This window comes from Coregonus lavaretus, assembly GCF_964263955.1.
Source record: "Coregonus lavaretus genome assembly, chromosome: 19".
NCBI lineage: Eukaryota > Metazoa > Chordata > Actinopteri > Salmoniformes > Salmonidae > Coregonus > Coregonus lavaretus.
This window is the reverse complement of record NC_140006.1, coordinates 46981142-47005479: the sequence shown is the minus strand read 5'-3', so window position 1 is coordinate 47005479 and position 24338 is coordinate 46981142. Positions and strand designations below refer to the sequence as shown.

Sequence of the window (24338 nt, the reverse complement as noted above, 5' to 3'; positions counted from 1 at the left end):
GTGTGTGTGTGTCTCTAGGAGTGTGAGACTAAGATAGCCCAGGAGATAGCCAGTCTCTCTAACCTGTGTGTGTGTCTAGGAGTGTGAGACTAAGATAGCCCAGGAGATAGCCAGTCTCTCTAACCTGTGTGTGTGTGTGTCTCTAGGGGTGTGAGACTAAGATAGCCCAGGAGATAGCCAGTCTCTCTAACCTGTGTGTGTGTGTCTCTAGGAGTGTGAGACTAAGATAGCCCAGGAGATAGCCAGTCTCTCTAACCTGTGTGTGTGTGTGTGTGTGTGTGTCTCTAGGGGTGTGAGACTAAGATAGCCCAGGAGATAGCCAGTCTCTCTAACCTGTGTGTGTGTGTGTGTCTCTAGGAGTGTGAGACTAAGATAGCCCAGGAGATAGCCAGTCTCTCTAACCTGTGTGTGTGTCTCTAGGAGTGTGAGACTAAGATAGCCCAGGAGATAGCCAGTCTCTCTAACCTGTGTGTGTGTGTCTCTAGGAGTGTGAGACTAAGATAGCCCAGGAGATAGCCAGTCTCTCTAACCTGTGTGTGTGTCTCTAGGAGTGTGAGACTAAGATAGCCCAGGAGATAGCCAGTCTCTCTAACCTGTGTGTGTGCCTCTAGGAGTGTGAGACTAAGATAGCCCAGGAGATAGCCAGTCTCTCTAACCTGTGTGTGTGTGTCTCTAGGAGTGTGAGACTAAGATAGCCCAGGAGATAGCCAGTCTCTCTAACCTGTGTGTGTGTGTGTCTCTAGGAGTGTGAGACTAAGATAGCCCAGGAGATAGCCAGTCTCTCTAACCTGTGTGTGTGTGTGTGTCTAGGAGTGTGAGACTAAGATAGCCCAGGAGATAGCCAGTCTCTCTAACCTGTGTGTGTGTGTCTCTAGGAGTGTGAGACTAAGATAGCCCAGGAGATAGCCAGTCTCTCTAACCTGTGTGTGTGTGTGTGTGTCTCTAGGAGTGTGAGACTAAGATAGCCCAGGAGATAGCCAGTCTCTCTAACCTGTGTGTGTGTCTCTAGGAGTGTGAGACTAAGATAGCCCAGGAGATAGCCAGTCTCTCTAACCTGTGTGTGTGTCTCTAGGAGTGTGAGACTAAGATAGCCCAGGAGATAGCCAGTCTCTCTAACCTGTGTGTGTGTGTGTCTCTAGGGGTGTGAGACTAAGATAGCCCAGGAGATAGCCAGTCTCTCTAACCTGTGTGTGTGTGTCTCTAGGAGTGTGAGACTAAGATAGCCCAGGAGATAGCCAGTCTCTCTAACCTGTGTGTGTGTGTGTGTGTGTGTCTCTAGGAGTGTGAGACTAAGATAGCCCAGGAGATAGCCAGTCTCTCTAACCTGTGTGTGTGTGTGTCTCTAGGAGTGTGAGACTAAGATAGCCCAGGAGATAGCCAGTCTCTCTAACCTGTGTGTGTGTGTCTCTAGGAGTGTGAGACTAAGATAGCCCAGGAGATAGCCAGTCTCTCTAACCTGTGTGTGTGTCTAGGAGTGTGAGACTAAGATAGCCCAGGAGATAGCCAGTCTCTCTAACCTGTGTGTGTGTGTGTCTCTAGGGGTGTGAGACTAAGATAGCCCAGGAGATAGCCAGTCTCTCTAACCTGTGTGTGTGTGTCTCTAGGAGTGTGAGACTAAGATAGCCCAGGAGATAGCCAGTCTCTCTAACCTGTGTGTGTGTGTGTGTGTGTGTGTCTCTAGGGGTGTGAGACTAAGATAGCCCAGGAGATAGCCAGTCTCTCTAACCTGTGTGTGTGTGTGTGTGTCTCTAGGAGTGTGAGACTAAGATAGCCCAGGAGATAGCCAGTCTCTCTAACCTGTGTGTGTGTCTCTAGGAGTGTGAGACTAAGATAGCCCAGGAGATAGCCAGTCTCTCTAACCTGTGTGTGTGTGTGTGTGTCTCTAGGAGTGTGAGACTAAGATAGCCCAGGAGATAGCCAGTCTCTCTAACCTGTGTGTGTGTCTCTAGGAGTGTGAGACTAAGATAGCCCAGGAGATAGCCAGTCTCTCTAACCTGTGTGTGTGTGTGTGTGTCTCTAGGAGTGTGAGACTAAGATAGCCCAGGAGATAGCCAGTCTCTCTAACCTGTGTGTGTGTGTGTGTGTCTCTAGGAGTGTGAGACTAAGATAGCCCAGGAGATAGCCAGTCTCTCTAACCTGTGTGTGTGTGTGTGTGTGTCTCTAGGAGTGTGAGACTAAGATAGCCCAGGAGATAGCCAGTCTCTCTAACCTGTGTGTGTGTCTCTAGGAGTGTGAGACTAAGATAGCCCAGAAGATAGCCAGTCTCTCTAACCTGTGTGTGTGTGTCTCTATGAGTGTGAGACTAAGATAGCCCAGGAGATAGCCAGTCTCTCTAACCTGTGTGTGTGTGTCTCTAGGAGTGTGAGACTAAGATAGCCCAGGAGATAGCCAGTCTCTCTAACCTGTGTGTGTGTCTCTAGGAGTGTGAGACTAAGATAGCCCAGGAGATAGCCAGTCTCTCTAACCTGTGTGTGTGCCTCTAGGAGTGTGAGACTAAGATAGCCCAGGAGATAGCCAGTCTCTCTAACCTGTGTGTGTGTGTGTCTCTAGGAGTGTGAGACTAAGATAGCCCAGGAGATAGCCAGTCTCTCTAACCTGTGTGTGTGTGTGTGTGTGTGTGTCTCTAGGAGTGTGAGACTAAGATAGCCCAGGAGATAGCCAGTCTCTCTAACTTGTGTGTGTGTCTAGGAGTGTGAGACTAAGATAGCCCAGGAGATAGCCAGTCTCTCTAACCTGTGTGTGTGTGTGTGTCTAGGAGTGTGAGACTAAGATAGCCCAGGAGATAGCCAGTCTCTCTAACCTGTGTGTGTGTGTCTCTAGGAGTGTGAGACTAAGATAGCCCAGGAGATAGCCAGTCTCTCTAACCTGTGTGTGTGTGTCTCTAGGAGTGTGAGACTAAGATAGCCCAGGAGATAGCCAGTCTCTCTAACCTGTGTGTATGTGTGTGTGTGTGTCTCTAGGAGTGTGAGACTAAGATAGCCCAGGAGATAGCCAGTCTCTCTAACCTGTGTGTGTGTGTCTCTAGGAGTGTGAGACTAAGATAGCCCAGGAGATAGCCAGTCTCTCTAACCTGTGTGTGTGTGTGTGTGTCTCTAGGAGTGTGAGACTAAGATAGCCCAGGAGATAGCCAGTCTCTCTAACCTGTGTGTGTGTGTGTGTGTCTCTAGGAGTGTGAGACTAAGATAGCCCAGGAGATAGCCAGTCTCTCTAACCTGTGTGTGTGTGTGTGTGTCTCTAGGAGTGTGAGACTAAGATAGCCCAGGAGATAGCCAGTCTCTCTAACCTGTGTGTGTGTGTGTGTGTGTGTCTCTAGGAGTGTGAGACTAAGATAGCCCAGGAGATAGCCAGTCTCTCTAACCTGTGTGTGTGTGTGTGTGTCTCTAGGAGTGTGAGACTAAGATAGCCCAGGAGATAGCCAGTCTCTCTAACCTGTGTGTGTGTGCCTCTAGGAGTGTGAGACTAAGATAGCCCAGGAGATAGCCAGTCTCTCTAACCTGTGTGTGTGTCTCTAGGAGTGTGAGACTAAGATAGCCCAGGAGATAGCCAGTCTCTCTAACCTGTGTGTGTGTGCCTCTAGGAGTGTGAGACTAAGATAGCCCAGGAGATAGCCAGTCTCTCTAACCTGTGTGTGTGTGTGTGTGTCTCTAGGAGTGTGAGACTAAGATAGCCCAGGAGATAGCCAGTCTCTCTAACCTGTGTGTGTGTGTGTCTCTAGGAGTGTGAGACTAAGATAGCCCAGGAGATAGCCAGTCTCTCTAACCTGTGTGTGTGTCTCTAGGAGTGTGAGACTAAGATAGCCCAGGAGATAGCCAGTCTCTCTAACCTGTGTGTGTGTGTGTCTCTAGGAGTGTGAGACTAAGATAGCCCAGGAGATAGCCAGTCTCTCTAACCTGTGTGTGTGTGCCTCTAGGAGTGTGAGACTAAGATAGCCCAGGAGATAGCCAGTCTCTCTAACCTGTGTGTGTGTGTGTGTGTCTCTAGGAGTGTGAGACTAAGATAGCCCAGGAGATAGCCAGTCTCTCTAACCTGTGTGTGTGTGTGTCTCTAGGAGTGTGAGACTAAGATAGCCCAGGAGATAGCCAGTCTCTCTAACCTGTGTGTGTGTCTCTAGGAGTGTGAGACTAAGAAAGCCCAGGAGATAGCCAGTCTCTCTAACCTGTGTGTGTGTGTGTGTCTCTAGGAGTGTGAGACTAAGATAGCCCAGGAGATAGCCAGTCTCTCTAACCTGTGTGTGTGTGTCTCTAGGAGTGTGAGACTAAGATAGCCCAGGAGATAGCCAGTCTCTCTAACCTGTGTGTGTGTGTGTGTGTGTGTGTCTCTAGGAGTGTGAGACTAAGATAGCCCAGGAGATAGCCAGTCTCTCTAACCTGTGTGTGTGTGTCTCTAGGAGTGTGAGACTAAGATAGCCCAGGAGATAGCCAGTCTCTCTAACCTGTGTGTGTGTGTTTCTAGGAGTGTGAGACTAAGATAGCCCAGGAGATAGCCAGTCTCTCTAACCTGTGTGTGTGTGTGTGTCTAGGAGTGTGAGACTAAGATAGCCCAGGAGATAGCCAGTCTCTCTAACCTGTGTGTGTGTCTCTAGGAGTGTGAGACTAAGATAGCCCAGGAGATAGCCAGTCTCTCTAACCTGTGTGTGTGTGTGTGTGTCTCTAGGAGTGTGAGACTAAGATAGCCCAGGAGATAGCCAGTCTCTCTAACCTGTGTGTGTGTGTGTGTGTCTCTAGGAGTGTGAGACTAAGATAGCCCAGGAGATAGCCAGTCTCTCTAACCTGTGTGTGTGTCTCTAGGAGTGTGAGACTAAGATAGCCCAGGAGATAGCCAGTCTCTCTAACCTGTGTGTGTGTGTCTAGGAGTGTGAGACTAAGATAGCCCAGGAGATAGCCAGTCTCTCTAACCTGTGTGTGTGTGTGTGTGTCTCTAGGAGTTTGAGACTAAGATAGCCCAGGAGATAGCCAGTCTCTCTAACCTGTGTGTGTGTGTGTGTGTCTCTAGGAGTGTGAGACTAAGATAGCCCAGGAGATAGCCAGTCTCTCTAACCTGTGTGTGTGTGCCTCTAGGAGTGTGAGACTAAGATAGCCCAGGAGATAGCCAGTCTCTCTAACCTGTGTGTGTGTGTGTGTGTGTGTCTCTAGGAGTGTGAGACTAAGATAGCCCAGGAGATAGCCAGTCTCTCTAACCTGTGTGTGTGTCTCTAGGAGTGTGAGACTAAGAAAGCCCAGGAGATAGCCAGTCTATCTAACCTGTGTGTGTGTGTGTGTGTCTCTAGGAGTGTGAGACTAAGATAGCCCAGGAGATAGCCAGTCTCTCTAACCTGTGTGTGTGTGTGTGTGTCTCTAGGAGTGTGAGACTAAGATAGCCCAGGAGATAGCCAGTCTCTCTAACCTGTGTGTGTGTGTGTGTGTCTCTAGGAGTGTGAGACTAAGATAGCCCAGGAGATAGCCAGTCTCTCTAACCTGTGTGTGTGTGTCTCTAGGAGTGTGAGACTAAGATAGCCCAGGAGATAGCCAGTCTCTCTAACCTGTGTGTGTGTGTGTGTGTCTCTAGGAGTGTGAGACTAAGATAGCCCAGGAGATAGCCAGTCTCTCTAACCTGTGTGTGTGTGTCTCTAGGAGTGTGAGACTAAGATAGCCCAGGAGATAGCCAGTCTCTCTAACCTGTGTGTGTGTGTCTCTAGGAGTGTGAGACTAAGATAGCCCAGGAGATAGCCAGTCTCTCTAACCTGTGTTTGTGTCTCTAGGAGTGTGAGACTAAGATAGCCCAGGAGATAGCCAGTCTCTCTAACCTGTGTGTGTGTCTCTAGGAGTGTGAGACTAAGATAGCCCAGGAGATAGCCAGTCTCTCTAACCTGTGTGTGTGTGTGTGTGTGTCTCTAGGAGTGTGAGACTAAGATAGCCCAGGAGATAGCCAGTCTCTCTAACCTGTGTGTGTGTGTCTCTAGGAGTGTGAGACTAAGATAGCCCAGGAGATAGCCAGTCTCTCTAACCTGTGTGTGTGTGTGTGTGTGTGTGTCTCTAGGAGTGTGAGACTAAGATAGCCCAGGAGATAGCCAGTCTCTCTAACCTGTGTGTGTGTGTGTGTGTCTCTAGGAGTGTGAGACTAAGATAGCCCAGGAGATAGCCAGTCTCTCTAACCTGTGTGTGTGTGTCTCTAGGAGTGTGAGACTAAGATAGCCCAGGAGATAGCCAGTCTCTCTAACCTGTGTGTGTGTCTCTAGGAGTGTGAGACTAAGATAGCCCAGGAGATAGCCAGTCTCTCTAACCTGTGTGTGTGTGTGTGTCTAGGAGTGTGAGACTAAGATAGCCCAGGAGATAGCCAGTCTCTCTAACCTGTGTGTGTGTGTCTCTAGGAGTGTGAGACTAAGATAGCCCAGGAGATAGCCAGTCTCTCTAACCTGTGTGTGTGTCTCTAGGAGTGTGAGACTAAGAAAGCCCAGGAGATAGCCAGTCTATCTAACCTGTGTGTGTGTGTGTGTGTCTCTAGGAGTGTGAGACTAAGATAGCCCAGGAGATAGCCAGTCTCTCTAACCTGTGTGTGTGTGTGTGTGTCTCTAGGAGTGTGAGACTAAGATAGCCCAGGAGATAGCCTGTCTCTCTAACCTGTGTGTGTGTGTGTGTGTCTCTAGGAGTGTGAGACTAAGATAGCCCAGGAGATAGCCAGTCTCTCTAACCTGTGTGTGTGTGTCTCTAGGAGTGTGAGACTAAGATAGCCCAGGAGATAGCCAGTCTCTCTAACCTGTGTGTGTGTGTGTGTGTCTCTAGGAGTGTGAGACTAAGATAGCCCAGGAGATAGCCAGTCTCTCTAACCTGTGTGTGTGTGTCTCTAGGAGTGTGAGACTAAGATAGCCCAGGAGATAGCCAGTCTCTCTAACCTGTGTGTGTGTGTCTCTAGGAGTGTGAGACTAAGATAGCCCAGGAGATAGCCAGTCTCTCTAACCTGTGTTTGTGTCTCTAGGAGTGTGAGACTAAGATAGCCCAGGAGATAGCCAGTCTCTCTAACCTGTGTGTGTGTCTCTAGGAGTGTGAGACTAAGATAGCCCAGGAGATAGCCAGTCTCTCTAACCTGTGTGTGTGTGTGTGTGTCTCTAGGAGTGTGAGACTAAGATAGCCCAGGAGATAGCCAGTCTCTCTAACCTGTGTGTGTGTGTCTCTAGGAGTGTGAGACTAAGATAGCCCAGGAGATAGCCAGTCTCTCTAACCTGTGTGTGTGTGTGTGTGTGTGTCTCTAGGAGTGTGAGACTAAGATAGCCCAGGAGATAGCCAGTCTCTCTAACCTGTGTGTGTGTGTGTGTGTCTCTAGGAGTGTGAGACTAAGATAGCCCAGGAGATAGCCAGTCTCTCTAACCTGTGTGTGTGTGTCTCTAGGAGTGTGAGACTAAGATAGCCCAGGAGATAGCCAGTCTCTCTAACCTGTGTGTGTGTCTCTAGGAGTGTGAGACTAAGATAGCCCAGGAGATAGCCAGTCTCTCTAACCTGTGTGTGTGTGTGTGTCTAGGAGTGTGAGACTAAGATAGCCCAGGAGATAGCCAGTCTCTCTAACCTGTGTGTGTGTGTCTCTAGGAGTGTGAGACTAAGATAGCCCAGGAGATAGCCAGTCTCTCTAACCTGTGTGTGTGTCTCTAGGAGTGTGAGACTAAGATAGCCCAGGAGATAGCCAGTCTCTCTAACCTGTGTGTGTGTGTGTGTGTCTCTAGGACTGTGAGACTAAGATAGCCCAGGAGATAGCCAGTCTCTCTAACCTGTGTGTGTGTGTGTCTCTAGGAGTGTGAGACTAAGATAGCCCAGGAGATAGCCAGTCTCTCTAACCTGTGTGTGTGTGTGTGTGTCTCTAGGAGTGTGAGACTAAGATAGCCCAGGAGATAGCCAGTCTCTCTAACCTGTGTGTGTGTCTCTAGGAGTGTGAGACTAAGATAGCCCAGGAGATAGCCAGTCTCTCTAACCTGTGTGTGTGCCTCTAGGAGTGTGAGACTAAGATAGCCCAGGAGATAGCCAGTCTCTCTAACCTGTGTGTGTGTCTCTAGGAGTGTGAGACTAAGATAGCCCAGGAGATAGCCAGTCTCTCTAACCTGTGTGTGTGTCTCTAGGAGTGTGAGACTAAGATAGCCCAGGAGATAGCCAGTCTCTCTAACCTGTGTGTGTGTCTCTAGGAGTGTGAGACTAAGATAGCCCAGGAGATAGCCAGCCTCTCTAAAGAAGACGTCTCTAAAGAAGAAATGACTGAGAACGAAGAAGAGGTGGTTAATATCATACTGGCACAGGTATTACACACACACACACACACACACATCCCACACACACACACACACACATCACCACACACACACACACACACACACAACTGATCTGTAGTTTATATTATCTGCTGATGTATGCTGAACAGTACTGATCACTCCCTCCCTCCCTCCCTCCCTCCCTCCTTCCCTCCCTCCCTCCGTCCCTCCCTCCCTCCCTCCCTCCCTCCCTCCCTCCCTCCCTCCGTCCCTCCCTCCCTCCCTCCCTCCGTCCCTCCCTCTCTCCCTCTCTCCCTCTCTCCCTATCTCTCTCTCTCCCTCCCTCTCCCTCTCTCCCTTCCTCTCCAGGAGAATGAGATCCTGACAGAGCAGGAGGAGCTGATATCTCTGGAGGAGGTGTTGAGGAGGCAGATATCTACAGAGAAGGAGGAGATCGAGAGGCTGCGGGCCGAGATCGCTGACATACAGAGGTCAGAACGCTGACATACGGAGGTCAGAACGCTGACATATAGATCGCTGACATACAGAGGTCAGAACGCTGACATATAGATCGCTGACATACGGAGGTCAGAACGCTGACATATAGAGGTCAGAACGCTGACATACAGAGGTCAGAACGCTGACATATAGATCGCTGACATACAGAGGTCAGAACGCTGACATATAGATCGCTGACATACGGAGGTCAGAACGCTGACATATAGAGGTCAGAACGCTGACATATAGATCGCTGACATACAGAGGTCAGAACGCTGACATATAGATCGCTGACATACGGAGGTCAGAACGCTGACATATAGATCGCTGACATACAGAGGTCAGAACGCTGACATATAGATCGCTGACATACGGAGGTCAGAACGCTGACATATAGATCGCTGACATACAGAGGTCAGAACGCTGACATATAGATCGCTGACATACGGAGGTCAGAACGCTGACATATAGATCGCTGACATACAGAGGTCAGAACGCTGACATATAGATCGCTGACATACAGAGGTCAGAACGCTGACATATAGATCGCTGACATACGGAGGTCAGAACGCTGACATATAGATCGCTGACATACAGAGGTCAGAACGCTGACATATAGATCGCTGACATACAGAGGTCAGAACGCTGACATACAGAGGTCAGAACGCTGACATATAGATCGCTGACATACAGAGGTCAGAACGCTGACATACAGAGGTCAGAACGCTGACATATAGATCGCTGACATACGGAGGTCAGAACGCTGACATATAGATCGCTGACATACAGAGGTCAGAACGCTGACATATAGATCGCTGACATACAGAGGTCAGAACGCTGACATATAGATCGCTGACATACGGAGGTCAGAACGCTGACATATAGATCGCTGACATACAGAGGTCAGAACAGAGCTACTGCAACACTGGTCATGAGTCATGACCACAGTCAAATTCCACATGAGCGTTGAGTCACGGTAATGTCCTCCTATTCTGCTCTGTGTGACCATCAGGTCGCTAAAGAATGGCCTGGTACTCAGGGCTCCGTTGTCCCTCCAATCACTCTGACATCAATGCAAATGCGTTCCAAAATCACATCAAACACTGATTTAATTTGAATAATCTGAACGATGTGGATAAAGGGTGATGGGAGTTAGAGGTTCTGTTCCGAAATGGACCCGGGGCTTTCCCAGACTGACACAATATGCACAAATTATTTGTTTAAACATAGAGATCCGGTCGGGTCCACACCCGGTTCAATCCGAGTGAGGGAAGCAGCAGAAAAGCCATTTGTTTTTGTACTTTGTTAACCGTAGGGAGCAGGGTGGTAGGGAGCAGGGTGGTAGGGAGCAGGGTGGTAGGGAGCAGGGTGGTAGGGAGCAGGGTGGTAGGGTGGTAGGGAACAGGGTGGTAGGGAGCAGGGTGGCAGGGAGCAGGGTGGTAGGGAGCAGGGTGGTAGGGAGCAGGGTGGTAGGGAGCATGGTGGTAGGGTGGCAGGGTGGTAGGGAGCAGGGTGGTAGGGTGGTAGGGAGCAGGGTGGTAGGGAGCAGGGTGGTAGGGAGCAGGGTGGCAGGGAGCAGGGTGGTAGGGAGCAGGGTGGTAGGGAGCAGGGTGGTAGGGAGCAGGGTGGTAGGGTGGTAGGGAACAGGGTGGTAGGGAGCAGGGTGGCAGGGAGCAGGGTGGTAGGGAGCAGGGTGGTAGGGAGCAGGGTGGTAGGGAGCAGGGTGGTAGGGTGGTAGGGAGCAGGGTGGTAGGGAGCAGGGTGGTAGGTGGTAGGGAGCAGGGTGGTAGGGAGCAGGGTGGCAGGGTGGCAGGGAGCAGGGTGGCAGGGTGGTAGGGAGCAGGGTGGTAGGGTGGCAGGGAGCAGGGTGGTAGGGAGCATGGTGGCAGGGAGCAGGGTGGCAGGGAGCAGGGTGGTAGGGTGGCAGGGAGTAGGGTGGTAGGTGGCAGGGAGCAGGGTGGTAGGGAGCAGGGTGGCAGGGAGCAGGGTGGTAGGGAGCAGGGTGGTAGGGAGCAGGGTGGTAGGGAGCATGGTGGCAGGGAGCAGGGTGGTAGGGTGGTAGGGAGCAGCGTGGTAGGGAACAGGGTGGTAGGTGGCAGGGAGCAGGGTGGTAGGTGGTAGGGAGCAGGGTGGCAGGGAGCAGGGTGGCAGGGAGCAGGGTGGTAGGGAACAGGGTGGTAGGGTGGCAGGGAGCAGGGTGGTAGGGAGCAGGGTGGTAGGGAGCAGGGTGGTAGGGGGCAGGGTGGTAGGGAGCAGGGTGGCAGGGAGCAGGGTGGTAGGGAGCAGGGTGGTAGGTGGCAGGGAGCAGGGTGGTAGGGAGCAGGGTGGTAGGGAGCAGGGTGGTAGGGAGCAGGGTGGTAGGGAGCATGGTGGTAGGGTGGCAGGGTGGTAGGGAGCAGGGTGGTAGGTGGCAGGGTGGCAGGGAGCAGGGTAGTAGGTGGCAGGGTGGCAGGGTGGTAGGGAGCAGGGTGGTAGGGAGCAGGGTGGCAGGGAGCAGGGTGGTAGGGAGCAGGGTGGTAGGGAGCAGGGTGGCAGGGTGGTAGGGAGCAGGGTGGTAGGGTGGTAGGGAGCAGGGTGGCAGGGAGCAGGGTGGTAGGGAGCAGGGTGGTAGGGAGCAGGGTGGCAGGGAACAGGGTGGTAGGGAGCAGGGTGGCAGGGAGCAGGGTGGTAGGGAGCAGGGTGGTAGGGAGCAGGGTGGCAGGGAACAGGGTGGTAGGGAGCAGGGTGGCAGGGAGCAGGGTGGTAGGGAGCAGGGTGGCAGGGTGGTAGGGAGCAGGGTGGTAGGGTGGTAGGGAGCAGGGTGGCAGGGAGCAGGGTGGTAGGGTGGTAGGGAGCAGGGTGGTAGGGAGCAGGGTGGCAGGGAGCAGGGTGGTAGGGAGCAGGGTGGCAGGGAGCAGGGTGGTAGGGAGCAGGGTGGTAGGGGGTAGGGTGGTAGGGAGCAGGGTGGCAGGGAGCAGGGTGGTAGGGAGCAGGGTGGCAGGGAGCAGGGTGGTAGGGAGCAGGGTGGTAGGGAGCAGGGTGGCAGGGAGCAGGGTGGTAGGGAACAGGGTGGCAGGGAGCAGGGTGGCAGGGAGCAGGGTGGTAGGGAGCAGGGTGGCAGGGAGCAGGGTGGTAGGGAGCATGGTGGTAGGGAGCAGGGTGGTAGGGAACAGGGTGGCAGGGAGCAGGGTGGTAGGGAGCAGGGTGGTAGGTGGCAGGGTGGCAGGGTGGCAGGGAGCAGGGTGGTAGGGAACAGGGTGGCAGGGAGCAGGGTGGTAGGGAACAGGGTGGCAGGGAGCAGGGGAGGGCCGTGTGGTGTGGTCACTGTGAGGCACACAGAGAGAGAGAGAGACGGCAAGCACTGTTAACTCAAGCTAGATTAACTAGACAAACTAGACTAACTTCTTGCTAGTCATCCCATCTGATTACATAGTACCTGTCTTGACTTCATCAAACCAAGAGAAGCTAGTTAAGCTAGCTATCCAGCTAGGCTAATTGAGGCTAGCCTTCATAACGTTACTGCGCTTCTCCCCGTCCTACAGTTTACAAATAACAACAATTCCGTTCAGATTATTACAACGTGTTGGCTTTCGGTCGTTGTAGCCTTTGCTTCTCATTTCACTTTTAATTCTGTCATTTTAATTCCATCTTCCGGTCATTAAATAACTTGCTTCCCACACAAGCAGAGCAGCAATGCAATTTTCTAAATCCGCGGGAAGCTCAAGGAACAGAGCGCTTGCCTTTTGCGACTTTTCCAAATCATCAATATAGAATTGTGTGTGTATATATATATATATATATACAGTGAGGGAAAAAAGTATTTGATCCCCTGCTGATTTTGTACGTTTGCCCACTAACAAAGAAATGATCAATCTATAATTTTAATGGTAGGTTTATTTGAACAGTGAGAGACAGAATAACAACAACAAAATCCAGAAAAACGCATGTCAAAAATGTTAGAAATTGATTTGCATTTTAATGAGGGAAATAAGTATTTGACCCCCTCTCAATCAGAAAGATTTCTGGCTCCCAGGTGTCTTTTATACAGGTAACGAGCTGAGATTAGGAGCACACTCTTAAAGGGAGTGCTCCTAATCTCAGTTTGTTACCTGTATAAAAGACACCTGTCCACAGAAGCAATCAATCAATCAGACTCCAAACTCTCCACCATGGCCAAGACCAAAGAGCTCTCCAAGGATGTCAGGGACAAGATTGTAGACCTACACAAGGCTGGAATGGGCTACAAGACCATCGCCAAGCAGCTTGGTGAGAAGGTGACAACAGTTGGTGCGATTATTCGCAAATGGAAGAAACACAAAAGACTGTCAATCTCCCTCGGCCTGGGGCTCCATGCAAGATCTCACCTCGTGGAGTTGCAATGATCATGAGAACGGTGAGGAATCAGCCCAGAACTACACGGGAGGATCTTGTCAATGATCTCAAGGCAGCTGGGACCATAGTCACCAAGAAAACAATTGGTAACACACTACGCCGTGAAGGACTGAAATCCTGCAGCGCCCGCAAGGTCCCCCTGCTCAAGAAAGCACATATACAGGGCCGTCTGAAGTTTGCCAATGTACATCTGAATGATTCAGAGGAGAACTGGGTGAAAGTGTTGTGGTCAGATGAGACCAAAATCGAGCTCTTTGGCATCAACTCAACTCGCCGTGTTTGGAGGAGGAGGAATGCTGCCTATGACCCCAAGAACACCATCCCCACCGTCAAACATGGAGGTGGAAACATTATGCTTTGGGGATGTTTTTCTGCTAAGGGGACAGGACAACTTCACCGCATCAAAGGGACGATGGACGGGGCCATGTACCGTCAAATCTTGGGTGAGAACATCCTTCCCTCAGCCAGGGCATTGAAAATGGGTCGTGGATGGGTATTCCAGCATGACAATGACCCAAAACACACGGCCAAGGCAACAAAGGAGTGGCTCAAGATGAAGCACATTAAGGTCCTGGAGTGGCCTAGCCAGTCTCCAGACCTTAATCCCATAGAAAATCTGTGGAGGGAGCTGAAGGTTCGAGTTGCCAAACGTCAGGCTCGAAACCTTAATGACTTGGAGAAGATCTGCAAAGAGGAGTGGGACAAAATCCCTCCTGAGATGTGTGCAAACCTGGTGGCCAACTACAAGAAAAGTCTGACCTCTGTGATTGCCAACAAGGGTTTTGCCACCAAGTACTAAGTCATGTTTTGCAGAGGGGGTCAAATACTTACTTCCCTCATTAAAATGCAAATCAATTTATAACATTTTTGACATGCGTTTTTCTGGATTTTGTTGTTGTTATTCTGTCTCACACTGTTCAAATAAACCTACCATTAAAATTATAGACCGATCATTTCTTTGTCAGTGGGCAAACGTACAAAATCAGCAGGGGATCAAATACTTTTTTCCCTCACTGTATATATATATATAGAGATATTAACATTTTAGTCATTTAGCAGACGCTCTTATCCAGAGCGACTTACAGTTAGTGAGTGCATACATTATTTTTTTGAATTTTTCATACTGCCCCCGTGGGAATCGAACCCACAACCCTGGCGTTGCAAACGCCATGCTCTACCAACTGAGCTACATCCCTGCCGGCCATTCCCTCCCCTACCCTGGACGACGCTGGGCCAATTGTGCTCAGTTGGTAGAGCATGGCGTTTGCAACGCCAGGGTTGTGGGTTCGATTCCCACGGGGGGCAGTATGAAAAATTAAAAAAAATAATGGGTCTCCCGGTCGCGGCCGGCTACGACAGAGCCTGGATTCGAACCAGGATCTCTAGTGGCACAGCTAGCACTGCGATGCAGTGCCTCTTAGACCACTGCGCCGGGAGGCGATATATAATGCTCAAATGATCACTTTCTAAGACATGAGGTTTGTAGGCCTATCACAACTAAAGTTACAAATACACTCTAAATGAAGCGTACAGGACCTGTTTCAAATGATCACTCAACACAGAATAGCCAGCTCCATGTGTGCACTTGTCTCGCTCTGCAAATGTTTGAGAACAATATCCCTTTCTACACTGAACAAAAAATATACACGCAACATGTAAAGTGTTGGTCTCATGTTTCATGAGCTGAAATAAAAAATCCCAGAAATCTTCCATATGCACAAAAAAAGCATATTTCTCTCAAATGCATATCAAGAAGCTGATTAAACGGCATGATCATTACACAGGTGCACCTTGTGCTGGGGACAATAAAAGGCCACTCTAAAATGTGCAGTTTTGTCACACAACACAATGCCACAGATGTCTCAAGTTGAGGGAGCATGCAGTTGGCATACTTGACCGCAGGAAGGTCCACCAGAGCTGTTGCCAGAGAACAGAATGTTAATTTCTCTACCATAAGCCGCCTCCAATGTCATTTTAGAGAATTTGGCAGTACGTCCAAACGGCCTCACAACCGCAAACCACGTGTAAACACGTCAGCCCAGGACCTGCGGGATCGTCTGAGGCGGGGTGGGGAGTTATTGAGGAGTATTTCTGTCTACAATAAAGCCCTTTTGTGGGGAAAAACTAATTCTGATTGGCTGGGCCTGGCTCCCCAGTGGTTGGGCCTATGCCCTTCAAGGCCCACCCATGGCTCCACCCCTGCCAATCCATAGATTAGGGCCTAATTTATTTATTTCAATTGACTGATTTCCTTATATGAACTTTAACTCAGTAAAATCTTTGAAATTGTTGCATTTATATTTTTGTTCAGTATATTATATTCAGCTATGTTGACTTTAATTTGTTTGACTATAAAATCCTGTAATATAATATATACAGAGCCTTCAGACAGTATTCATACTCCTTGACTTATTCCACATTTTGTTGTTACAGCCTGAATCAAACATTAATTAAATATTATTTTTTTCTCACCCATCTACATGCATTACCCCATAATGACAAAGTGAAAACATGTTTTTAGAAATTTAAGCAAATTTACTTAAAATGAAATACAGAAATATCTAATCTTTCAGGGTCAGTCTCTAGAACGTTCCACACCTGGATTGTGCAACATTTGCATTATTCTTTTCCAAATTCTTAAAGCTCTGTCAAGTTGGTTGTTGATCATTGCTAGACAGCCATTTTCAAGTATTGCCGTAGACTTTCAAGCTGATTTTAAGTGAACTGTAACTAAGCCACTCAGGAACATTCAATGTCATCTTGGTAACCAACTCCATTGTAGATTTAGCCTTGTGTTTTAGGATATTATCCTGCTGAAAGGTTAATTCCTCTCCCAGTGTCTGTTGGAAAGCAGACTGAACCAGGTTTTCCTCTAGTCTCCCAGTGTCTGTTGGAAAGCAGACTGAACCAGGTTTTCCTCTAGTCTCCCAGTGTCTGTTGGAAAGCAGACTGAACCAGGTTTTCCTCTAGTCTCCCAGTGTCTGTTGGAAAGCAGACTGAACCAGGTTTTCCTCTAGTCTCCCAGTGTCTGTTGGAAAGCAGACTGAACCAGGTTTTCCTCTAGTCTCCCAGTGTCTGTTGGAAAGCAGACTGAACCAGGTTTTCCTCTAGTCTCCCAGTGTCTGTTGGAAAGCAGACTGAACCAGGGTTTCCTCTAGTCTCCCAGTGTCTGTTGGAAAGCAGAATGAACCAGGTTTTCCTCTAGGATTTTGCCTGTGCTTAGCTGTATTCTGTTTATTTTGATCCTGAAAAACTCCCTAGTCCTTGCCGATGACAAGCACACCCATAACCTGATACCCATTTCGAAAGTTATATCTCTTGAAAAGTTGATTGCTGACATGCAAAACATTTTGGGACTTTAGCAAAAATGGACCAAAAGATAGTTTTGGGATGGAATTTTCCTTTAAGCATTGCCATGGACTCAGAACATCCAATGTCATTGTTTATCTATGAACAATTGTAATTTTGAGAGTGAAAAAAACAACAAAGAAAATCTGAAACCTGAAAAAAATACAACTGCGAAACATAACATAATTTGGGGAAAAAAAAAAAAAAAATTGGGGAAAAAAATCACAGATTTTATAGGGCTTGATGATGAGTTGGTTATCTGAATCAGCTGTGTAGTGCTAGGGCAAAAACCAAAACGTGCACCTGGGGGGGGCCCTGGACTGAGGTTCGGAAACCCTGGTCTAGACTATATATGATTTATGTAACTGTCTGTGTCTGTAGTCGTTGTTATGGTGTGTCTACATGATTTATGTAACTGTCTCTGTGTCTGTAGTCGTCAGCAGGGTCACAGTGAGACAGAGGAGTCCTCTTCAGACAGTGAGAGTGAGAGTGAAGACGAGGAGGAACTCCAGATGATCCTGGAAGAGCTGCAGAAACAGAACGAAGAACTGGAGGTGAGAGACGGAGGGAGGAGAGAGGGGGAGGGAGGAGAGAGGGGGAGGGAGGAGAGAGGGGGAGGGAGGAGAGAGAGGGAGGAGAGAGGAGAGAGGGGAAGGGAGGAGAGAGGGAGGAGAGAGGAGAGAGGGGAAGGGAGGAGAGAGAGGGAGGAGAGAGGAGAGAGGGGAAGGGAGGAGAGAGGGAGGAGAGAGGGGGAGGGAGGGAGGAGAGAGACGGAGGGAGGTGAGAGACGGAGGGAGGAGAGAGGGGGAGGGAGGAGAGAGACGGAGGGAGGAGAGAGGGAGGAGAGAAGGGGAGGGAGGAGAGAGGGGGATTGCCGAGCTACGTTATGTTATACAGCTTTTATTCTGTGTCATCATACTGACAGAGAAGAGCTTGGACTGGGCTGAGGGGGAGCTGCCCTCCCGTAGAGGTGGGAGGGCCAAGAGACCTGATGTGGCAGAACGGAGTGCTCAGGTTGGGGTGTAGGGTTTGACCATAGCCTGAAGGTAGGGAGGGGCAGTTCCTCTTGCTGCTCCGTAGGCAAGCACCATGGTCTTGTAGTGGATGTGAGCTTTAACTGGAAGCCAATGGAGTGTGCGGAGGAGCGGGGTGAGATGGGAGAACTTGGGAAGGTTGAACACCAGGCGGTCTGCTGTGTTCTGAATAAGTTGCAGGGGTTGATGGCACAAGCCCAACCAACCAACAGCTAGTTGCAGTAGTCCAGACGGGAGATGTGCCGCTTCCTGTGTGAGGTAGGGTCATACATGTTGGAGAGCATGAACCTGCAGGAGCGGGTCACTGCTTTGATGATGCAGAGAACGACAGGGTTTTGTCCAGGGTCACGCCAAGGTTGTTTGCACTCTGGGAGGGTGACACTGTGGAGTTGTCAACCGTGATGGAGAGGTTTTTGAGCGGGCAGGCCTTCCCCGTGAGGAAGAGCAGCTCCGTCTTGTCGAGGTTGAGGTGGGGGGCCGACATCCAAGCTGAGATATATGCCAGGCACGCAGAGATGCGTGTCGCCACCTGGGTGTTCATAAAGGTGTACCACAGGAGTCGATTTTGGGACCTGTTCTCTTCACTATTTATATAAACACCAATGGTCAATCTGTTAAAAAATGGTACATTTAATCTATATGAGGATGATGCTATTATGTGTGCTATTGCCCCGACTGTTGATCTGGCTGTGTCAAAACTACAGTCAGATTTTACAGCTATGCAGGAATCCCTTGCTGATTTTAAAACTTGTGCTTAATACGGGCAAAACGAAATACGTGTTTTTTTTACTCTCGTAAGAATGTTTGAGATGAATGACATGTTCACTCATTAGATGGTTCTCCAATGCTAGTCTACAAGGCTAGTCTCCCAGTCCCTGACGCTGTAAAACATCCCCACAGCATGATGCTGCCACCACCATGCTTCACCGTAGGGATGGTGCCAGGTTTCCTCCAGACGTGACGCTTGGCATTCAGGCCAAAGTGTTCAATCTTGGTTTTCATCAGACCAGAGAATCTTGTTTCTCATGGTCTGAGAGTCCTTTAGGTGCCTTTTGGTAAACTCCAAGCGGGCTGTCATGTGCCTTTTACTGAGGAGTGGCTTCCGTCTGGCCACTCTACCATAAAGACCTGATTGGTGGAGTGCTGCAGAGATGGTTGTCCTTCTGGAAGGTTCTCCCATCTCCACAGAGGTACTCTAGAGCTCTGTCAGAGTGACAATCGGGTTCTTGGTCACCTCCCTGACCAAGGCCCTTCTCCCCGGATTACTCCGTTTGGCAGGCCGGCCAGCTCTAGGAAGGGTCTTGGTGGTTCCAAACTTCTTCCATTTAAGAATGATGGAGGCCACTGTGTTCTTGGGATCCTTCAATGCTGCAGAAATGTTTTGGTACCCCTCCCCAGATCTGTACCTCGACATAATCTTGTCTCTGAGCTCTACGGACAATTCCTTCGACCTCATGGTTTGGTTTTTGCTCTGACATGCACTGTCAACTCTGGGACCATTATATAGACAGGTGTGTGCCTTTACAAATCCAATCAATTGAATTTACCACAGGTGGACTCCAGTCAAGTTGTAGAAACATCTCAAGGATGATCAATGGAAACAGGATGCACCTGAGCTCAATTTCGAGTCTCATAGCAAAGGGTCTGAATACTTATGTAAATAAGGTATTTCTGTTTTTTATATTTAATACATTTGCAAAAATGTCTAAAAACCTGTTTACGCTTAGTCATTATGGGGTATTGTGTGTAGATTGATGAGGATTTAAAAAAAAAAAAATCTGTTTTAGAATAAGGCTGTAACTTAACAAAATTTGTAAAAAGTCAATGGGTCTGAATACTTTCCGAAGGCAATATATATACACTGCTCAAAAAAAATAAAGGGAACACTAAAATAACACATCCTAGATCTGAATGAATGAAATAATCTTATTAAATACTTTTTTCTTTACATAGTTGAATGTTCTGACAACAAAATCACACAAAAATTATCAATGGATATCAAATGTATCAACCCATAGAGGTCTGGATTTGGAGTCACCCTCAAAATTTAATTGGAAAACCACACTACAGGCTGATCCAACTTTGATGTAATGTCCTTAAAACAAGTCAAAATGAGGCTCAGTAGTGTGTGTGGCCTCCACGTGCCTGTATGACCTCCCTACAACGCCTGGGCATGCTCCTGATGAGGTGGCGGATGGTCTCCTGAGGGATCTCCTCCCAGACCTGGACTAAAGCATCCGCCAACTCCTGGACAGTCTGTGGTGCAACGTGGCGTTGGTGGATGGAGCGAGACATGATGTCCCAGATGTGCTCAATTGGATTCAGGTCTGGGGAACGGGCGGGCCAGTCCATAGCATCAATGCCTTCCTCTTGCAGGAACTGCTGACACACTCCAGCCACATGAGGTCTAGCATTGTCTTGCATTAGGAGGAACCCAGGGCCAACCGCACCAGCATATGGTCTCACAAGGGGTCTGAGGATCTCATCTCGGTACCTAATGGCAGTCAGGCTACCTCTGGCGAGCACATGGGGGGCTGTGCGGCCCCCCCAAAGAAATGCCACCCCACACCATGACTGACCCACCGCCAAACCGGTCATGCTGGAGGATGTTGCAGACAGCAGAACGTTCTCCATGGCGTCTCCAGACTCTGTCACTTCTCTGTCACGTGCTCAGTGTGAACCTGCTTTCATCTGTGAAGAGCACAGGGCGCCAGTGGCGAATTTGCCAATCTTGGTGTTCTCTGGCAAATGCCAAACGTCCTGCACGGTGTTGGACTGTAAGCACAACCCCCACCCGTGGACGTCGGGCCCTCATACCACCCTCATGGAGTCTGTTTCTGACCATTTGAGCAGACACATGCACATTTGTGGCCTGCTGGAGGTCATTTTGCAGGGCTCTGGCAGTGCTCCTCCTTGCACAAAGGCGGAGGTAGCAGTCCTGCTGCTGGGTTGTTGCCCTCCTACGGCCTCCTCCACGTCTCCTGATGTACTGGCCTGTCTCCTGGTAGCGCCTCCATGCTCTGGACACTACGCTGACAGACACAGCAAACCTTCTTGCCACAGCTCGCATTGATGTGCCATCCTGGATGAGCTGCACTACCTGAGCCACTTGTGTGGGTTGTAGACTCCGTCTCATGCTACCACTAGAGTGAAAGCACCGCCAGCATTCAAAAGTGACCAAAACATCAGCCAGGAAGCATAGGAACTGAGAAGTGGTCTGTGGTCACCAACTGCAAAACCAGTCCTTTATTGGGGGTGTCTTGCTAATTGCCTATAATTTCCACCTGTTGTCTATTCCATTTGCACAACAGCATGTGAAATGTATTGTCAATCAGTGTTCCTTCCTAAATGGACAGTTTGATTTCACAGAATTTCACAATGTGACATGGAGTTACATTGTGTTGTTTAAGTGTTCCCCAAAACATTTTGAGGAGTGTATATATTGACTTTCAACATGGCACCATCATAGGATGCAAACTTTCAAAAAAGTCAGTTTGTCAAATTTCGGCCCTGCTAGAGCTGCCCTGGTCAACTGTAAGTGCTGTTATTGTGAAGTGGAAATGTCTAGGAGCAACAACGGCTCAGCCGTGAAGTGGTAGGCCACACAAGCTCACAGAACGGGACCGCTGAGTGCTGAAGCGCGTAACGCGTTCTCTGGAGTGATGAATCACACTTCACCATCTTGCATTCCGACTGACAAATCTGGGTTTGGCGGATGCCAGGCTTATCGCCCAACCTCACTAATGCTCTTGTGACTGAATGGAAGCAAGTCCCCGCAGCAATGTTCCAACATCTAGTGGAAAGCCTTCCCAGAAGAGTGGAGGCTGTCATAGCAGCAAAGGGGGGACCAACTACATATTAATGACCATGATTTTGGAATGAGGTGTTCGACAAACACGTGTCCACATACTTTTGCCATGTAGTGTGTGTATATATGTGTATGTGTGTATTTTATATTGTATTATACAGGACACATTTGGAAAAGAGATCTACGTCTCAATATGTCTTCCCTGTCAAAATAAAGGTTTAATAAAGATCTAGTTTTGTTTCAGCTATATTTACGAAATAGGCCTGCACTTTCCTGAAAATACATTTGAACCAGAGTTTGAACCAGAGATGAGTGTCAGCAAGCCTCTCCTTACCTGCTCTGTCTGTCTTTCTTTCTGTCTGTCCCCCCCCATCCTGTAGAACAAGAACACCCACCTGAACCAGGCCATCCACGAGGAGCAGGAGGCCATCTTGGAACTGCGCGTTCAGCTCCGCCTCCTCCAGACCCACAAGCTGCAGCAGCAGGAGCTGACAGCCCCGCCCCCAGCAGAACAGGCTCCGCCCAGTCCCGAGGCGAGGGGCGAGGAGCAGACCAAACGTTCCGTAACTGGGGTGGTAACCGCCACAGCAGCAGAGCCAGCGGTGACGGTCAAAGCCAAGAACGAGAAGTCAGCCACCGCCAAGGATCCCCCTAAACACTCCTCTAGTAAAGATAGGAGAGAGACCAACCTGTGAGCTCCTCTCCAGCTCTATCCATCCCTCTCCCTGGTCTCTATCCATCCCTCTATCCATCCCTCTATCCATCCCTCTATCCATCCCTCTATCCATCCCTCTATCCATCCCTCTATCCATCCCTCTATCCATCCCTCTCCCTGGTCTCTATCCCTCCCTCTATCCATCCCTCTCCCTGGTCTCTATCCATCCCTCTATCCATCCCTCTCCCTGGTCTCTATCCATCCCTCTATCCATCCCTCTCCCTGGTCTCTATCCATCTATCCATCCCTCTATCCATCCCTCTCCCTGGTCTCTATCCCTCTATCCATCTATCCATCCCTCTCCCTGGTCTCTATCTATCCCTCTATCCATCCCTCTATCCATCCCTCTCCCTGGTCTCTATCCATCCCTCTCCCTGGTCTCTATCCATCCCTCTATCCATCCCTCTCCCTGGTCTCTATCTATCCCTCTATCCATCCCTCTATCCATCCCTCTCCCTGGTCTCTATCCATCCCTCTCCCTGGTCTCTATCCATCCCTCTATCCATCCCTCTCCCTGGTCTCTATCCATCCCTCTCCCTGGTCTCTATCCATCCCTCTATCCATCCCTCTCCCTGGTCTCTATCCATCCCTCTCCCTGGTCTCTATCCATCCCTCTATCCATCCCTCTCCCTGGTCTCTATCCATCCCTCTATCCATCCCTCTATCCATCCCTCTCCCTGGTCTCTATCCATCCCTCTCCCTGGTCTCTATCCATCCCTCTCCCTGGTCTCTATCCATCCCTCTCCCTGGTCTCTATCCATCCCTCTCCCTGGTCTCTATCCATCCCTCTATCCATCCCTCTATCCATCCCTCTATCCATCCCTCTCCCTGGTCTCTATCCATCCCTCTCCCTGGTCTCTATCCCTCCCTCTATCCATCCCTCTCCCTGGTCTCTATCCATCCCTCTCCCTGGTCTCTATCCATCCCTCTATCCATCCCTCTCCCTGGTCTCTATCCATCCCTCTCCCTGGTCTCTATCCATCCCTCTCCCTGGTCTCTATCCATCCCTCTCCCTGGTCTCTATCCATCTATCCATCCCCTATATGAGTGACTCTGTCTATAGAACCACTAGTAAGACATGCTATTTGAATCAATGTAGAATGTATGATTAGCCTATCTGTATACAGTGGGGAAAAAAAGTATTTAGTCAGCCACCAATTGTGCAAGTTCTCCCACTTAAAAAGATGAGAGAGGCCTGTAATTTTCATCATAGGTACACGTCAACTATGACAGACAAAATGAGAAAGAACATTCCAGAAAATCACATTGTAGGATTTTTAATGAATTTATTTGCAGATTATGGTGGAAAATAAGTATTTGGTCAATAACAAAAGTTTCTCAATACTTTGTTATATACCCTTTGTTGGCAATGACACAGGTCAAACGTTTTCTGTAAGTCTTCACAAGATTTTCACACACTGTTGCTGGTATTTTGGCCCATTCCTCCATGCAGATCTCCTCTAGAGCAGTGATGTTTTGGGGCTGTCGCTGGGCAACACAGACTTTCAACTCCCTCCAAAGATTTTCTATGGGGTTGAGATCTGGAGACTGGCTAGGCCACTCCAGGACCTTGAAATGCTTCTTACGAAGCCACTCCTTCGTTGCCCGGGCGGTGTGTTTGGGATCATTGTCATGCTGAAAGACCCAGCCACGTTTCATCTTCAATGCCCTTGCTGATGGAAGGAGGTTTTCACTCAAAATATCACGATACATGGCCCCATTCATTCTTTCCTTTACACGGATCAGTCATCCTGGTCCCTTTGCAGAAAAACAGCCCCAAAGCATGATGTTTCCACCCCCATGCTTCACAGTAGGTATGGTGTTCTTTGGATGCAACTCAGCATTCTTTGTCCTCCAAACACGACGAGTTGAGTTTTTACCAAAAAGTTCTATTTTGGTTTCATCTGACCATATGACATTCTCCCAATCCTCTTCTGGATCATCCAAATGCACTCTAGCAAACTTCAGACGGGCCTGGACATGTACTGGCTTAAGCAGAGGGACACGTCTGGCACTGCAGGATTTAAGTCCCTGGCGGCGTAGTGTGTTACTGATGGTAGGCTTTGTTACTTTGGTCCCAGCTCTCTGCAGGTCATTCACAAGGTCCCCCCGTATGGTTCTGGGATTTTTGCTCACCGTTCTTGTGATCATTTTGACCCCACGGGGTGAGATCTTGCGTGGAGCCCCAGATCGAGGGAGATTATCAGTGGTCTTGTATGTCTTCCATTTCCTAATAATTGCTCCCACAGTTGATTTCTTCAAACCAAGCTGCTTACCTATTGCAGATTCAGTCTTCCCAGCCTGGTGCAGGTCTACAATTTTGTTTCTGGTGTCCTTTGACAGCTCTTTGGTCTTGGC

At 49.4% G+C, this 24338-nt stretch overlaps 1 protein-coding gene across 1 annotated transcript in view; it reads left to right on the top strand.

Annotated features, from left to right (window-relative positions):
- The window catches only part of LOC311146335 (ralA-binding protein 1-A-like), a 40190-nt gene extending 17971 nt beyond the window's left edge, over window positions 1–22219 (top strand). The window contains exons 6-9 of the mRNA XM_084182818.1: window positions 8144–8254; window positions 8576–8697; window positions 16857–16977; window positions 21646–22219. Coding sequence (XP_084038944.1) covers window positions 8144–8254; window positions 8576–8697; window positions 16857–16977; window positions 21646–21960 — 669 coding nt within the window. The 3' untranslated portion in view covers window positions 21961–22219. The remainder of the gene's footprint in view (window positions 1–8143; window positions 8255–8575; window positions 8698–16856; window positions 16978–21645) is intronic.
- Window positions 22220–24338: the final 2119 nt, after the last annotated feature.